This window comes from Pimephales promelas, chromosome 2, assembly GCF_988280905.1.
Source record: "Pimephales promelas chromosome 2, fPimPro1.hap1.1, whole genome shotgun sequence".
Taxonomy (NCBI): domain Eukaryota; kingdom Metazoa; phylum Chordata; class Actinopteri; order Cypriniformes; family Leuciscidae; genus Pimephales; species Pimephales promelas.
The window spans coordinates 39,365,611-39,383,922 of record NC_142770.1 but is presented as its reverse complement, the minus strand read 5'-3'; the positions used below and the strand labels follow the sequence as shown (position 1 = coordinate 39,383,922).

Here is an 18,312-nt window from a genome sequence, read left to right as displayed (position 1 = left end):
CGCTTTACCAGACAGTTTACCAGACACTTTACCAGACGCTTTAGCAGACGCTTTACCAGACGCTTTACAAGACTCTTTACAAGACGATTTACCATTTACCAGACGCTTTACCAGACGCTTTAGCAGTCGCTTTACCTGACGCTTTACCAGACGCTTTACCAGACGCTTTACCAGACAGTTTACCAGACGCTTTACCAGACGCTTTACCAGACGCTTTACCTGACGCTTTACCAGACGCTTTACCTGGACGCTTTACCAGACGCTTTACCTGGATGCTTTACCAGACGCTTTACCAGACGCTTTACCTGACGCTTTACCAGACGCTTTACCTGGACGCTTTACCAGACGCTTTACCAGACGCTTTAGCAGACGCTTTACCAGACGCTTTACAAGACGATTTACCATTTACCAGACGCTTTACCAGACGCTTTACATGACGCTTTAGCAGTCGCTTTACCTGACGCTTTACCAGACGCTTTACCAGACGCTTTACCAGACAGTTTACCAGACGCTTTACCAGACGCTTTACCTGACGCTTTACCAGACGCTTTACCTGGACGCTTTACCAGACACTTTACCTGGATGCTTTACCAGATGCTTTACCAGACGCTTTACCTGACGCTTTACCAGACGCTTTACCAGTCGCTTTACCTGACGCTTTAGCAGTCGCTTTACCAGACGCTTTACCTGACGCTTTACCAGACGCTTTACCAGACGCTTTACCTGACGCTTTACCAGTCGCTTTACCTGACGCTTTACAAGACGCTTTACAAGACGATTTACCTGACGCTTTACCAGTCGCTTTACCTGACGCTTTAGCAGTCGCTTTACCAGACGCTTTACCTGACGCTTTACCAGTCGCTTTACCTGACGCTTTACCAGTCGCTTTACCTGACGCTTTAGCAGTCGCTTTACCAGACGCTTTACCTGACGCTTTACCAGACGCTTTACCAGACGCTTTACCAGTCGCTTTACCAGTCGCTTTACCTGACGCTTTACCAGTCGCTTTACCTGACGCTTTAGCAGTCGCTTTACCAGACGCTTTACCTGACGCTTTACCAGACGCTTTACCAGACGCTTTACCAGACGCTTTACCAGACGCTTTACCAGTCGCTTTACCAGACGCTTTACCTGACGCTTTACCAGTCGCTTTACCTGACGCTTTAGCAGTCGCTTTACCAGACGCTTTAGCAGTCGCTTTACCAGACGCTTTACCAGACGCTTTACCTGACGCTTTACCAGACGCTTTACCAGACGCTTTACCAGTCGCTTTACCAGTCGCTTTACCTGACGCTTTACCAGTCGCTTTACCTGACGCTTTAGCAGTCGCTTTACCAGACGCTTTACCTGACGCTTTACCAGACGCTTTACCAGACGCTTTACCTGACGCTTTACCAGTCGCTTTACCTGACGCTTTAGCAGTCGCTTTACCAGACGCTTTACCTGACGCTTTACCAGACGCTTTACCAGACGCTTTACCTGACGCTTTACCAGACGCTTTACCAGACGCTTTACCTGACGCTTTACCAGTCGCTTTACCTGACGCTTTAGCAGTCGCTTTACCAGACGCTTTAGCAGTCGCTTTACCAGACGCTTTACCAGACGCTTTACCTGACGCTTTACAAGACGATTTACCATTTACCAGACGCTTTACCATTTACCAGACGCTTCTTTACCAGACGCTTTACCAGACGTTTTACCAGATGCTTTACCATACACCAGACGCTTTACCAGACGCTTTACCATACACCACTGGCTTTATGGGTGTTGCGCATCATAGTACCTAGGACTATTTTCGGAAGTTCCCGTTTTTTGGCATGTACGCTCCTCAGGAACGATTTTAGTTCGTGAAACTCTTTTGGAGGAACTGATTAACTCCTTCTTCAGAGTCGGTCTAAACCAGCGCTATAGGAAATACAGTGACGTTAGTGTTCGCTGATGGCCGAACGCACGTCAAACACCAGTACCCGCCGTTTTTAATAAAGCCGCGTAAACACACAGATTATAGCCTGTATATTTACTCCAGAATCTAACTCTATGAACATGTAAAATGGTGATAGATGGAGCTCTTAAACTCTACGCTGAGGAGAAAATCCAACGCAACTTTGAGGGACCGAGAGAAACATGATTATGTATTTCTGCTCAGCGACACTAGACATCAACCACACGGCATACACTAATACCCTTTCATCACTGTCTACTATCTAATAATGTATTAAACAGGACTGTTAAACAGATCATAACTAATGAACAGAGAATGTGAGTCACGACAAGCGTGTCTTACGAGTTCATACTGGAGGTGCGACCAGGAAAAAGTTGTAAAATAAACTATTGTTTCTCTGGGAATCCCCCTGGTGGCGAGTTCATATAACTGAGTTCCTAAAACTACCCGGTGCAAAAGCCCCTTGTAAGCTTGTGTGAGACTAGAAAAGCAGGTCCATTTATTCATATTCTGCTCCATCTGGAAGTACGACTTCAACAGTCCCGCTCCATCTGCCAGACCAAGCTGAAATCATTTATTTATAATAAAAATGTTGCAACGACTTTAGAATATACAAAGAGGTAATTGATACGCTTGTATATTGACTGCTATTTTGGCATTTGGAGATTATCAGTTAATAACTCAGAAGTGGCCATACTGCCAAATCCTGTACATCTGTGAACCGGGTGAATATTAGTATCGCAACGGGTCATTTAGATTCTGTGTTTTAAGTTATTCAAAACTCGTGTGTCTTTATTTGTTATAGTTAAGTTGAGTTATATATTTAACCGTTATATCAGCTGCATGTGCTCGAGAAGTCTGTGTTGGCACGAACAAGCCCTTATAGGTCCAGTGATCAGAGAAACTAAGAAATTATCTAATGCATGTAAATTAAACAGCAGAGGTCTATCCTAACCGGCTGACACAAACCAAACTTGTTGATGAAAGTAGAAAGCAGGCTTCTCCTACTTCAGCCCCGTATCCCCGTCCTGACAGAGAAATGCTGTTTTTCCTTTTCCCGGTGGAGCACTTTATTGAGCCCTTTAGAGGAAAAAAAGTTTGCATGTGTTTTTTTGGTTATCATAGTTCTACATCAGGCTTTTATGTGTCATATTCAGAGGGGATAAAACGGCTCAGTTTTATTTAGAGGCCCAAACTGAGCAAAAATATGCAATTTTGGGCAGACATTGATTTACCTGATTTATCTGGACAAAAAGTGAGATGTACGTCTAATTGCAAACTTTCCAGAGTCTTTGAAAATGTTCTAGGATGTTTTGGAAACGTTCAGCCCCAGATACTTGTAACACAAATCAATGAGATCTTTATAACAGTACAGCAGATACTGACATGAAACCAAATATAACTATATCTGCCAATAATAAGCCTATTAATAACCAACTATTCGTTTATTTCTCCCTCTGCGCGAGTCAGGTTACTAGTTTAATAGCGTAAGCTTCTGTTATTGTACGTCACACGCATCACACACACATGACCAGCGTCGGCCAATAGTGAGCCTACGTGTGACGTAGCTCTACGCAATCACACTACGCTAACTGACTACAGGCCCATGGAGAAGGAAGTGAATAGTTGAAATAAAGTCGTTATTTTTGTTTATTTTTGCGCACAAAAAGTGTTCTCATCGTTTGATAAACTTAAGATTGAGCCCCTGTAGTCACTTGGACTATTTTAACAATGTCTTTAATGACTTTTCGGGGACAGCAAGTGTCATTCCCTCAAGAAGCCTATGGACTGTATGCAGGAGTGATCTTAATATCTTAAATATCTTCATTTGTGTTCCGAAGATGAACGAAGGGCTTACAGGGTTGGAACAACATGAGGGTGAGTAAATACTGACAGAATTTTCATTTTTGGGGGAACTAACCCTTTAAAGCTGGGGTAGGTAACTTTTATAAAAAATATTTTTTTACATATTTGTTAAAACTGTCATTATGTCCTGACAGTAGAATATGAGACAGATAATCTGTTAAGAAATCAAGCTCCTCTGGCTCCTCCCAGTGGTCCTATTGCCATTTGCAGAAACACAACGCTCCCGTCAGAGACAACCCAATCAGAGCCAGGAGGAGTGTCTTAGCAGTGTCAATCACACTCGTGTACGCGCTGATCACACCCCTCCCTTGCACAGCGCGAGCGCGTACCGTCGTTCAAACTCAAGATTGCTCGGCGAGCTGCAGTTGTGCTTATGACGGAGAAGTACCCTAAACTGCCAATTCTCGAGGGACACCTGCTCATAAAACAGAGAGGTAAAGGGGAAAAGGCCGATGACGATAAACAATCTTGTCTAATTTGTCAGCTCATTGTAGCCGCAAACATGTTGATCAAATGTCTGCTGCTAAGCAACAATTGAAACCTGCTAATTCACTGGCTTGACATGTTGCTGAAATAATGTACTAGCACAACTTATCTAGCATTATATATCGACATTATATATTAACGTTATCTTACTAGCTATTTATAACTTATAGAAAGAGTACAACATAAAGTTACATGTATTGCAAAATACATAAGGATTTGAGGACCAAGTTTGTAGTCAAAGTATGGGCAGGCCATAGTCAATGTAAAGCATATTGTTGACGTTTAGTCCCTATCAGTGAATGTGCCATAACTGTTTATCCACCGTCATTGGTGGCCCTGTTTACTGTTCACGACCGGCTCTGCTGTGGGGGACGAGCTGTGGAGGGAGGGCTGTAGCACAGCAGAGCAGAGAGCAAATTTTCAGACTAAGTCAACGTTTTCTCAAAACTCCCTACTGCAGCTTTAACACACAGTTGTGTATATGATATTGCATTTCTGTAACAGATCCTCCTGTATATCCCTGTATATCCCACAATGCACATGTTAAAGTGTCCTCTGTTGTGTCCAGTGATCGGGGACAGTCTGAAGGTTTCTCCCGCCATCCCCAAGTCCGCGGTGTCCGAGGGAGAACCCCTGGAGCTTCAGTGCAACGTGACGCGAGGCTTCACAGAGCACAACTTCCTCTCCGTGTCCTGGTCCCTCAGGAGAGGCGGCACCGGCCCGCTCGAGGACATCCTGACCTTCGGGCCGGATGATAAGATCAGTGTCGGCAGCAACTACACGCAGCGCTACACAGACGGGGGGCTGCGCTTGGACTTTCGAGGAGGGGGGTTTTACGGACTAGTCCTGAAGAGAGCGAAGCCGTCAGACCAAGGGCAGTACGTGTGTGCGGCCCAGGAGTGGGTGAGGCAGGGGGAAGAGGGAAGAAGATGGAGGAAGATCCTGGAGAAGTCCGAGGACATGGGGAAGGTCGTGGTTACGCCCACAGGTGAGTCCCGGCTCTCTCTCTTCTCAGGCTGTACTGGATATTGTGACTGCGATCATGGGAATTGATCAGTGAAACATTGGGAAGCTGATGAATCCTGAATAGGGCTGGGTACCGAGTTCGGTACTTTTTTGGTACCGACTGTATTGTCTCGGTACTACCAAGTATCGAAAGATCTCTTGTTTTTCGGTACCAAATTTCGGTACCTAAGTGGTTAAACTTTAGCATTGGTGCTTTTTTACATACTCGAAATATGGGTGTGAAATAGTCAACAAACTGAAAAATAAAATACAAATTTAGGTTATATTATTAAAACTGGTTACATAAAATTGGTATCGAAAAAGGTATCGTTCAGGTACCGGTATCGGTTCAAGGTATCGTATCGAATATTTTGTTCAAGGTATCGGTATTTTGTCATAACATTTTGTTACGAGACCCAGCCTTAGTCCTGATCCTTGACATGATTGTGAGATTATGCGTTAAAATGAAGCTGGTATTATGCCATATGAGTAATGTGCAGTGCTATTATGAAATATGATTTGTTCTCCATTTTTGATGACTTGAGATAAAGATGTGACAACATTTCCAGAAAGAAATAGCAAAAAAAAATTAAGTGGCCTTGGTCCTTAAAGTCCACCTGTAGTTCATAACTTATCCCTTTAAAACTCCTCTTTGATCACCAAAGTGACAATATTTAAATGTTTTTTTTTTTCTTAATGTCTTAAAATATTTTGACTGTAACTCGACACCCTTGTCTCATTCAGTATGCTCGGTCTATGAATATGCAAATGAGCCCCGCCTCCACTCAGAGATCCACTGGTTGTCGATCACACGTTGATCTGATTGGTTACAATGTGGTTTGTGACGTCAGAAATAGAGTGAGAGTCAGAAATGAGAGTGTGCGACTGAATTTTACATCCAGTCAAACATGAGCGACCAGTAAATTTGCCACACGTTAAACGCATGGTAAAGCGTGGAAGGGGCGCGTCAATGAATCCGTGACAAGAATAGCGCGCGTAAACGTCCATGGGAAGGAGACGGAGACAAATATCACAACCTGACGTGCGTCTGAGCAATCAGCGATCTATCGACTGTTAGTCGTTACCTAGCAGCGAATGCAAACAAAATGAAAGTGGAACGAAAATACACCACTCGTAGGCTATATGATTAGGACCGTGGAGCAGCAGCAGCGATCCGAACCATTGACGGTAAAATAAAGCCCCGAACTTGCCAGTCGCGGGCCGATCTCGCTCACGCAACTACTGTTACTAGGAGATCCAGTGAATAAATCCATTGAATTCGCCTCAGAATTAATAACACAAGATCCAGTGAGAAACACTCCGATTCGGCGCAGAGTTCTGTTATAAACCATATCAGATCAAACAGCGCTGACGTGGAAACCAGGAGAAACACTTAGAAGGCTTTTTCTGTCCACAAATCAGCCTAACAGAACCATGGATTTAGGCTAATGTAGTAAGTTAACTCTAACCATAAATATGATGTGTAAAAAAAAAAAAAATAGTCAAATGCTTACAAGTAGGGCTGAGCGATATATCGCACAATATTGTTATGCGCATCTAATCAGTAAAGCCGGTTCCTTGATTAGTAGTAAATCACCTTCACCTGCTTTCAGATGGAGCGGCATTTACTACAAAGAGCCGTAGATCACCGACAAGCTGAGCCATATCGCGTTAATATCGAGGACATATCGCCAGCGATATTTAATGTGATATGGCTCAGCTGGTCAGGTAACTACGGCTCTTCGTCATGACAAAATCTCCCGTGTTAAATTAACACACCTGGGAGTGTATAAGTCCACTCCACACTCAAGAGTGTTAAAGTTAATGAGATAATTAAGTGATTAAATGAGTGATGATTGAGCATTATTGAAGACACCTAAAGCAGAATTACAAGGAAAAAAATCTAAAAATTGTAAGCCACCGTTATGGAGATCAGTGTTTGCTTTAGTTGGGCTCTTGACCCTTATAATATATATTTTATATTGTAATTTGCTTTTGCATGTGAGTTATATCTGTCAGATGAACAAATATAAACAATAATGAACTGATGTTGGTCATATAATGACTTTCATCATTGGATATGTATGTCCATAATTTATTCTGTTGGTTAGTGTATAACTGAGATTCTGCAGAAATGTCCAGAATGTTAAATATAATAGACTGATTTCTCAAAAGTTGTTTAAAAAAAAAAAACCTTTCCATTGTATGAAGGTAGATTTGTGTCTTTATTATTCAATCAAAAAAAATGTTGCTTCAATCAAAAAAAATATTTCCAATTAAAAAAACCTTCACTTCAATGAAAAAAAAACTTTTCAATCAAAGAAAAAAAGTATTTGAATCCAAAAATATATTTGAGACTCAAAAAAATACATTTGAACACTGCTTTTCTTTGATTGAAAATGTTTTCTTTGATAGAAGTCCGGTTTTTTTTGTTTAAAGCAACCTTTTTAATTAAAGTAACATTGTTTTTTGATTGGACCATATAATGGGTAGGACATTTGTGTCTTTATCATTCAATCAAAAAAGAAGTTGCTTCAAACAAACAAACAACAGAATCAATACAAAAGTCACTTCAATGAAAAGATAAACATTTTCAAATATAGAAAATCATTTTTGAATGCAAATAAAATATTTGAGACTCCAAAAATTGCATTTGAACACCTTTTGTTTTAATTGAAAATGTTCTCTTTGATTGAAGTAATCTTTTTTGTGTTTGGGCCATACATGGGTAGGACATTTGTGTCTTAATCATTCAATTCCAAAAAAGTTGTTTCAATCAAAAAAAAAAATATTTTCAATCAAAGAAAAAACTTTTCAAAAGCAAAAAAAAAAATTATTTACCTCGTGTATAAAAAAAGTATTGAAGAGAATGTGTGTTTTCGTTGTTTTTGTTTTTTATTTGAAGTGAAAAAAATTTAGAATTTCAAATTGTTTTGATTGAATCCTTTTTTTTTTTTTGAAGTGCAAAAAGTTTTGAAGTTCAAACTTTTTTTTGATTGAATCATTTTGACACAAACGTTCCGCAGTGGGCGGGTGCTTCTCTGTTGGTCAGACATGTTTGATTGACAAGTGTCTACACCAACGACATCTTTCTGACAAAAAAGTCATGTTCGCCACTCGCCAGCAAGTTTTACCCCTACAGGATATTATCTATTTGTCATTTGATCTTGTGGCTCTAAGCATCGCGCCAGCCACACTATGAAGGTAGATTTGTGTCTTTATTATTCAATCAAAAAAAATGTTGCTTCAATCAAAAAAAATATTTTCAATTAAAAAAACCTTCACTTCAATGAAAAAAAAACTTTTCAATCAAAGAAAAAAAGTATTTGAATCCAAAAATATATTTGAGACTCAAAAAAATACATTTGAACACTGCTTTTCTTTGATTGAAAATGTTTTCTTTGATAGAAGTCCGGTTTTTTTTGTTTAAAGCAACCTTTTTAATTAAAGTAACATTGTTTTTTGATTGGACCATATAATGGGTAGGACATTTGTGTCTTTATCATTCAATCAAAAAAGAAGTTGCTTCAAACAAACAAACAACAGAATCAATACAAAAGTCACTTCAATGAAAAGATAAACATTTTCAAATATAGAAAATCATTTTTGAATGCAAATAAAATATTTGAGACTCCAAAAATTGCATTTGAACACCTTTTGTTTTAATTGAAAATGTTCTCTTTGATTGAAGTAATCTTTTTTGTGTTTGGGCCATACATGGGTAGGACATTTGTGTCTTAATCATTCAATTCCAAAAAAGTTGTTTCAATCAAAAAAAAAAATATTTTCAATCAAAGAAAAAACTTTTCAAAAGCAAAAAAAAAAATTATTTACCTCGTGTATAAAAAAAGTATTGAAGAGAATGTGTGTTTTCGTTGTTTTTGTTTTTTATTTGAAGTGAAAAAAATTTAGAATTTCAAATTGTTTTGATTGAATCCTTTTTTTTTTTTTGAAGTGCAAAAAGTTTTGAAGTTCAAACTTTTTTTTGATTGAATCATTTTGACACAAACGTTCCGCAGTGGGCGGGTGCTTCTCTGTTGGTCAGACATGTTTGATTGACAAGTGTCTACACCAACGACATCTTTCTGACAAAAAAGTCATGTTCGCCACTCGCCAGCAGCTTTTTTAGAGGGGATAAAATCTTTGCCTGGCAGGGGGATCTGCTACTCGACCGGCCACGGATATATGTGCCTTATATGCACTGCATTATATAGCGCCTGCCACTCGAACTTACACAATATTTACAGTAAATGCAGCGCATATTCCCCGACAGAACGGTACGCACAATAGGTCAATATTCACCATTAACCAAACGCTTTTCACCTGCCTAGCCACAAGATTTCTCACTGTTTACACCTATCAGACACTCCTAATGGTAGGCCTACACGAGAGCACACATACAGTACAATACAGATCTTATTTACACATTTATCATCTGATCATATATTTTATTCGTTCTTTTTGCCCGTATTGGAGCGCGTATAATAACGTGCAATCCATCTCTTATTTACCTTTTTGTCATCTTATATTATATTTTATTTGCTCTTTTTATGCGTATGGGAGTGCGCTCGCATGGCTCTATTAAGCGTCGCGCCAGCCACACCAGCCACACGATCTCTCTCTATTTACACCTAATGGTAGCTACACGAAAGCACACATAGTGCAATACAGATCTCATTTACCCATTTATCGTCTGATCTTATATTTTAATCGCTCTTTTTATGCGAACGGGTCGTGGCTCTAAGCATCGCCAGCCATACCAGCCACAAGATCTCTTACTGTTTACACCTATCAGACACTCCGATTGATGCACATGTGAAAACAGACAGTGCAATCCTGCTCTTAAGTATCTTTTTTGTCATCTTATTTTATATTTTATTTGCTCTTTTTGTCCATAATGGAGCGTGCGCGTCACCTAGCGTCGCGCCTGCCACAAGATCTCTCACTGTTTACATGAGACACTCAGATGAGAGCAAATAAAGTCCAATCCATCTCTTATCTACCTTTTTGTAATTTTTTCTTATATTTTATTTGCTCTTTTTGCCCGTATTGGAGCCATCTTCGCAGTAGTGAACGCGCCGAGAGAAATGCTCATTTCATATGGATTAAATATAATCTGAGAGTAGAATAATATTTATTTTCGTTTTGAATTGTTTTGTTTAAAATTAGGCTAGACATTTCTACCTTTCTAGATGTAGCCTATTTATCATGTCTTTGAGAAACGTGCAAAGCAAAAAGTTCATGATTTTATTGCTATGCCTATATGTTTGCTTTGCTTCTTATTTATTAAATCCTGGGAATTGGTTGATCAAACATTGATTAAAATCAAGATGCAATTTATTAAAAACGAAATTCACTTTAAAGAAAGGCTTTATTAAAAAAAACAAACTTAATGGAGTGGTCAAAATCATTCTTCTTCAGAATGTCAATCGGAGAATCACGCAACTATGAGAAATATTGCGAAATCTTGTGACTGGCGCACCACGAAACGTGCTCCATTATGGGACAAACGAGCTAATAAAATATAAGATAAGATGACAAAAGGGTAAATAAGTGCAGGGTTGCGTTGTCTCTGTGTTTTCGTGCATCAATCGGAGTGTCAGCTATGAGAACAGTGAGAGATCTTGTGGCTGGGGGGACGGGTGGGACATGTCCCCATAGATATGTATGCATGTCCCCACCACTTTTTGCCAGGGTCGATTTTGTACCCACCACTTTTGAAACATCTCGCGGCGCCTACTCGAAAGAGAAAAAAAATAATGAATGCGTCATTGTACCCAGCACTTTTGAAAATGCTCTTCCGAATACGTCTCTCCGTCCCCCAGCACATTTCAAACCAAACCAAACTGACGCCCGTACACAAGAGCAGGATAACACTGTCTGTGTGCTCTCGTGTATTAATCGGAGTTTCTGATAGTAAACAGTGAGAGATCGTGTGGCTGGTGTGGCTGGCGCGATGCTTAGAGCCACAAGATCAAATGATAAATAGATAATATCCTGTAGGGGTAAAACTTGCTGGCGAGTGGCGAACATGACTTTTTTGTCAGAAAGATGTCGTTGGTGTAGACACTTGTCAATCAAACATGTCTGACCAACAGAGAAGCACCCGCCCACTGCGGAACGTTTGTGTCAAAATGATTCAATCAAAAAAAAGTTTGAACTTCAAAACTTTTTGCACTTCAAAAAAAAAAAGAATTCAATCAAAACAATTTGAAATTCTAATTTTTTTTTCACTTCAAATAAAAAACAAAAACAACGAAAACACACATTCTCTTCAATACTTTTTTATACACGAGGTAAATAATTTTTTTTTTTGCTTTTGAAAAGTTTTTTCTTTGATTGAAAATATTTTTTTTTTTGATTGAAACAACTTTTTTGGAATTGAATGATTAAGACACAAATGTCCTACCCATGTATGGCCCAAACACAAAAAAGATTACTTCAATCAAAGAGAACATTTTCAATTAAAACAAAAGGTGTTCAAATGCAATTTTTGGAGTCTCAAATATTTTATTTGCATTCAAAAATGATTTTCTATATTTGAAAATGTTTATCTTTTCATTGAAGTGACTTTTGTATTGATTCTGTTGTTTGTTTGTTTGAAGCAACTTCTTTTTTGATTGAATGATAAAGACACAAATGTCCTACCCATTATATGGTCCAATCAAAAAACAATGTTACTTTAATTAAAAAGGTTGCTTTAAACAAAAAAACCGGACTTCTATCAAAGAAAACATTTTCAATCAAAGAAAAGCAGTGTTCAAATGTATTTTTTTGAGTCTCAAATATATTTTTGGATTCAAATACTTTTTTTCTTTGATTGAAAAGTTTTTTTTTCATTGAAGTGAAGGTTTTTTTAATTGAAAATATTTTTTTTGATTGAAGCAACATTTTTTTTGATTGAATAATAAAGACACAAATCTACCTTCATACCATTGGGCACACACAGACCTCAAGATTCAGTCAATGCTTCTCAACAACGGTGACGAGTAGAATATTCAAGTAGGAAAAGTAAATTACACAGACTAGGGCTGGACAATATATCGCACTATATTGTTATGCGCATCTAATCAGTAAAGCCGGTTCCTTGATTATCCAGATCATAATTTATTCAAACCGCAATGCATGATGGGAGCCATTAATGAGTTGTGATTGGTGGCAACAAGGATTAATTTTGTCACCACAATTGAGATACACAGGCTGATTATTGATCTCTGTGTTTCTAAATAAAGATGAGAGCGATTTGATCAGAATATATATTAAAAATTTTAAGTTTAAGAAAAATACAGATGTCCAATTCAACCACAAAACTGTTGCTAATAAATTAAAGCAAATCACCCAAATAGTATTCATTTTTCAGATCAAGCATGATTATGTCTAAACAGATCACAGATGTCTTATTTGGCTGCTATAAATCAATAGCAGGTGAAAACAGGTGAAGGTGATTTACTGCTAATCAAGGAACCGGCTTTACTGATTAGATGCGCATAACAATATCGTGCGATATATCGCCCAGCCCTAGTTCAGTTGTACATTAACAGTGCAGTCGATGCTGTTGTTTACATCCGAGTGCCTCCATAATGGCCGCTCATCCGGGTTACCGCCCAGAACGTGACGTCGGTGAAAACCCTCAGATCACTCTGCCAGCCCACCACTGCTAGTCAGCAAGTAGCCTACACTCGCAAACAGAACACTTATCTCAAACAATATATGTATTTAACTGTTCTTACCTATGTAAACAATGTTGACCTCCTTGCAGTAGATGACTTGTGAAGTGTGCACGTACGAGTGCGCTCTGCGAGAGCGAGCAGAAAGGAAGAGCAGTTCTGTTTTATGGCCACAGGTGTCAGTCGCGAGTCTAAATTTCAGGAAAACGCATGTAGCCTCTTTAAAGTCATATCAAATTATAAATAGTGGTGATGAAAAGTTTTCTTTGTTTTGATCATTATGTGACTTGAGAAGAAGAAGTTGCTGTTTGGTCTGGACTTCCGGTGGATGCTGGTGATCCTGACGGGAAGAGCGAGTTCCCTGCTGGTTCTCTTCATCATCTGTGTCATCTGTGTCTGTCGCTGCCACGCACGCAACAAGAGGAAGGCCACAAGTAAGCGTTGGCGTGCTTTCAGTCTGTGTTTTGATGTTTTTTGTTCAGTTCATGTTTGAGTTTATGTTCATCCTCTTGTCTGCTAATGGGCTATATGCACGCATAAGTTCCGCATTTGACGTAAGGATGCTCGTCCATTTCCGGTTGTGTAGATTAAAGCGGAGGAAAACCGAGGAAAACGGGATTATGGCAGAGTCTTCAAAATTTACTGTCCTCCCGTCTTTGAAACGAAACGTACATACATTTAGATGTAATTTTATATATAGTTATGTTTATTTAATATAATTTTAAAAAGAAGCATAAACACAATGTGGGGTGTCTGTTTTATCTGTTTTTGTGACTAACGTTTCTTTAGTATAACCATGGAGTATAAAATTCAATATAAATTCTCGGTATTGCATTGGACTCTCTATGATCGGCGGAAGTTATCGAGCATCCCTAATGCTTCACCGGAAATACCGCCGTGCATAGAGCCCATTAGGTCAGTTCTCCATTCTGTCCCTGTTTGTCACTATGGTTAATAACTAATTGATTTGAGTTCAGGTGTATCTTGTCGATTATCTTGTTTGCACATTTAAGGGTACATTTACAACGATATTTTGTGGGAAACGATATGTGTGGGAAACGATTGGCTCTCATGTTGAAGAAATTATAAATAGTAGTTTGTCTTCTGGAGTCGTGCCTGCATCTGATTGAGCCACTAATTAAGAAAGTTGGACTCGATTCCACGAATGTTTCAAACTATCGCCCTATTTCAAAACTTTCTTTTTTATCTAAAATTCTGGAAAAATGTGTATTTATGCAATTACAGTCATTTTTGGAAGCACATGGCACTTTAGATATTTTTCAGTCAGGTTTTAAAGCATTTCATAGCACTGAGTCTGCACTTTTAAAGGTTTTAAATGACCTGTTTTTAGTGACAGATTCTGGTGATTCAGCCATTTTAGTGCTTTTAGATCTCACTGCTGCTTTTGACACAGTTGATCACACAATTCTTTTATCTCGTATGGAAAGCTGTGTGGGAGTCAGGGGGACTGCCTTAAAATGGTTTCAGTCTTATTTTTCTGAGAGATGCTACTCTGTTAAAACGGGCGACTTTATTTCATCTGATATGCCTCTAAACTGTGGGGTCCCTCAGGGATCAATTCTTGGTCCCATTCTATTTGCGATTTACCTTCTTCCACTGGGACTAATTTTTAAAAAACATGGCCTCTCCTATCATCTTTATGCTGATGACTGCCAAATTTACTTGCCAATTAGAAAGCATGAAGGCAGCTCCCTAATACCTCTACTTGACTGCTTAAACGATGTCAAAGCGTGGTTAGCACAAAATTTTTTAAAATTAAATGAGAGTAAAACCGAGATCATGCTTTTTGGCCCCACAAACCCCATGATAGATTTTGGCAGCCTAAATGACTTTGTGCATCCTGTTATTACTAATCTGGGGGTTAAAATTGACAGTGATTTTAAATTTGATAAACAAATAAATGCAGTTGTGAAATCCTGTTTTTTTCATCTTCGTCTTTTAGCTAAAGTTAAACCGTTCTTGTCTTTTAACAGTTTTGAACAAGCTATACATGCTTTTATTTCATCTCGATTAGACTACTGTAATGCACTCTATACCGGTATAAATCAAAACGCACTTTCACGATTACAGTTAGTCCAAAATTCTGCAGCACGACTTTTAACAGGAACCAAAAAACGCACACACATAACGCCAATTCTCGCCTCATTGCACTGGCTTCCTGTTCGTTTTAGGATTGATTTTAAGATCTTATTGTTTGTTTTTAAAGCTGTAAATGGACTGGCCCCAACATATATTGCGGACCTCATTCAAATTTATGCACCAGCTAGGTCACTGAGGTCGGAGAGCCAGTTCCAGCTCGCTGTTCCTAAGACAAGACTCAAAACTCGAGGGGACATGGCTTTCTCTGTGGTGGGACCAAAACTTTGGAACTCTTTGCCCCTCCATGTTCGAAATGCCTCGACGGTTGAGAGTTTTAAGTCTCGTCTAAAGACACATTTTTATTCCTTGGCTTTTAATCCTGCGTGAGTTGTGTGGTCTTTTTGATGTCTGTTATTATTTTACTGTATTCTTAGACTGAGATGTTTTTATTTTGTTATTTGTTTTTATTATATGCTAATTGATCTGGATGTATGAATCATCTGTGCAGCACTTTGGAAACTTCCTGTTTATAAAATGTGCTATAGAAATAAACTTGGATTGGATTGGATATGTTTGAAACTGAGAAGTTCCCTTTCAAGGGAACTCGAGCTGCATTCAGACGCAGTGGGAATGCTCAGTCCACATAATCAACATAATAAGTATAATAGAAGTGCGAAACGTAATAGGTGGTTGACGTCATAGACCAGGAAGCTATAAAGCACCCCCGAATACAGTCTGCGACAGCTTCTGTGCCTTCAGCAAGCGCTCTCTGTATACTGTCCTTGTCCATTTAATGTCTGTCAAAGCACACAATGTATATATTACAAAGAGAAAAAACAAGCAAAGTGTAGGGCTGGGCGATATATCGCACGATATTGTTATGCGCATCTAATCAGTAAAGCCGGTTCCTTGATTAGTAGTAAATCACCTTCACCTGCTTTCAGATGGAGCGGCATTCACTACAAAGAGCCGTAGATCACTGACAAGCTGAGCCATATCGCGTTAATATCGAGGACATATCGCCAGCGATATTTAATGTGATATGGCTCAGCTGGTCAGGTAACTACGGCTCTTCGTCATGACAAAATCTCCCGTGTTAAATTAACACACCTGGGAGTGTATAAGTCCACACTCAAGAGTGTTAAAGTTAATGAGATAATTAAGTGATTAAATGAGTGATGATTGAACATTATTGAAGACACCTAAAGCAGAATCACAAGGAAAAAAATCTAAAATTGTAAGCCACCGTTATGGAGATCAGTGTTTGCTTTAGTTGGGCTCTTGACCCTTATAATATATATTTTTATTTTTATTTGCTGTTGCATCTGAGTTATATCTGTCAGATGAACAAATATAAACAATTATACAATGATGTTGGTCATATAATGACATTCATTTATTTGATATTTATGACTATAATTTATTTGGTTGGTTAGTGTATAACTGAGATTCTGCATAAATGTCCAGAATGTTAAATATAATATAATGGATTTCTCAAAAGTTGTTAAACAAACAAACAAACAAACCTTTCCTTTAGGCACACACAGACCTCAAGATTCAGTCAATGCTTCTCAACAACGGTGACGAGTAGAATATTCAAGTAGCAAAAGTAAATTGCATAGACAATTCAGATCATAATTTATTCATACCGCAATGCATGATGGGAGCCATTAATGAGTTGTGATTGGTGGCAACAAGGATTAATTTTGTCACCACAATTGAGATACACAGGCTGATTATTGATCTCTGTGTTTCTAAATAAAGATGAGAGTGATTTGATCAGAATATATATTACAAATTTTAAGTTTAACCTCCTAAGACCTGGTTGTCCACAAACGTGGACATCACATTATTGGTTGTGTGTCCAGGGGTCAGAAAGTAAAAGTCCTGCCATAAGTTTATTCCACCCACAGCAAAAACTCCAGTGTTAAATGAACTTTACTGGGAGTTTCTTTGGATCCAGACTCAAGAGTGTTAAAGTTAATGAGATAATTAAGTGAATAATTGAGTGATGATTGGGATATTATTGAAAACACCTGATGTTAACTAGCAGAATCACTGAAGGAGAAAATCTATATTTTTAGTCACCGTTATGGTGATCAGTGTTTGCTTTAGTTGGGCAGGTGACCTTTAAATGCTTTACTAAAGATTTTGTTTAGCTGTTTTAACAGCTGGATGAACAAAGAGATCAGATCAGATGTTCAAGATCATGTTAGGACATAATCATCATTAGATCTGAATCATTAAACTCATTTAAAGCCTACTCTCTGATTTAAAAGTACAATGATCATAACAGCATCACTGTGATTTTATAACATTAGATCCAGATTTTTCAAAATAAACCAAATGATATCTTAAACGTTGTTCTGAAAAATAAAAATCTTTCTTTTAGGCACTCACAGACATCAAGATTCAGTGTATGAATCTCAACAATGGTTACAAGCAGAATATTAAAATAGGGAAAGAAAGAATTACTAAGACAATTCAGATCATTATTTATTCATACCGCAATGCATGATGGGAGCCATGAATGAGTTTTGATTTGGTGGCACCCAGAATGAACTGCAACATGCTTTATAATTGTCACCATTGTTGAGAATCACAGGCTGATTCTTGATGTCTGTGTGTGCCCATAAAGTATTTAGAATAGAACAGCTTTTAAGAAATCTTTTGGATAATATTTACATTTTTGAAAATGTTATACTGTGTAATCAAAAAGGTTAAACTTTGCAAATGAGTTTCCTGACAAATGATGATTAGTCAAAACATAACCAACCTCAGCGCATCAGCTTTCCTTGTTGTTCATCTGGCTGTTATAACTCATGTACAGCAGCCAAACAACATCAACAGTTAATGATTTAAGAGTCAAGAGCCCAACTAAAGCAGACACTGATCTCCATAATGGTGACTTTAAAAATGTGACATTCTCCTTCAGTGATTCTGCTTTAGGTGTCTTCAATAATGCTCAATCATCACTCAATTAATCACTTAATCATCTCATTAACTTTAACACTCTTGAGTCTGGATCCAAAGAGACTCCCAGAAAAGTTCATTTAACACTGGAGTTTTTGCTGTGGGTGGAATAAAAATGTGGCAGTACTTTTACTTTCTGACCCCTGGACTTTTCCACCCAAAACTCGGGTCTTAGGAGGTTAAGAAAAATACAGATATGCAATTCAACCACAAAACTGTTGCTAAAAAATGTAAGCAAATCACCTGAATAGATTTAATTTTATAGAGCAAGCA

General features: G+C 38.4%; 1 protein-coding gene and 1 pseudogene across 2 annotated transcripts in view; both read left to right on the top strand.

Moving 5' to 3' along the window:
* The window catches only part of LOC120491924 (prostaglandin F2 receptor negative regulator), a 41,560-nt gene that overhangs the window by 16,272 nt on the left and 6,976 nt on the right, over positions 1-18,312 (top strand). The window contains exons 3-4 of one of the 2 annotated variants that reach the window (XM_089122424.1): positions 4,863-5,282; positions 13,259-13,400. In XM_089122424.1, coding sequence (XP_088978550.1) covers positions 4,863-5,282; positions 13,259-13,400 — 562 coding nt within the window. The remainder of the gene's footprint in view (positions 1-4,862; positions 5,283-13,258; positions 13,401-18,312) is intronic. The other variant, XM_089122428.1, reaches the window with a different exon arrangement.
* On the top strand, positions 5-1,787 carry LOC148997369 (uncharacterized; annotated as a pseudogene).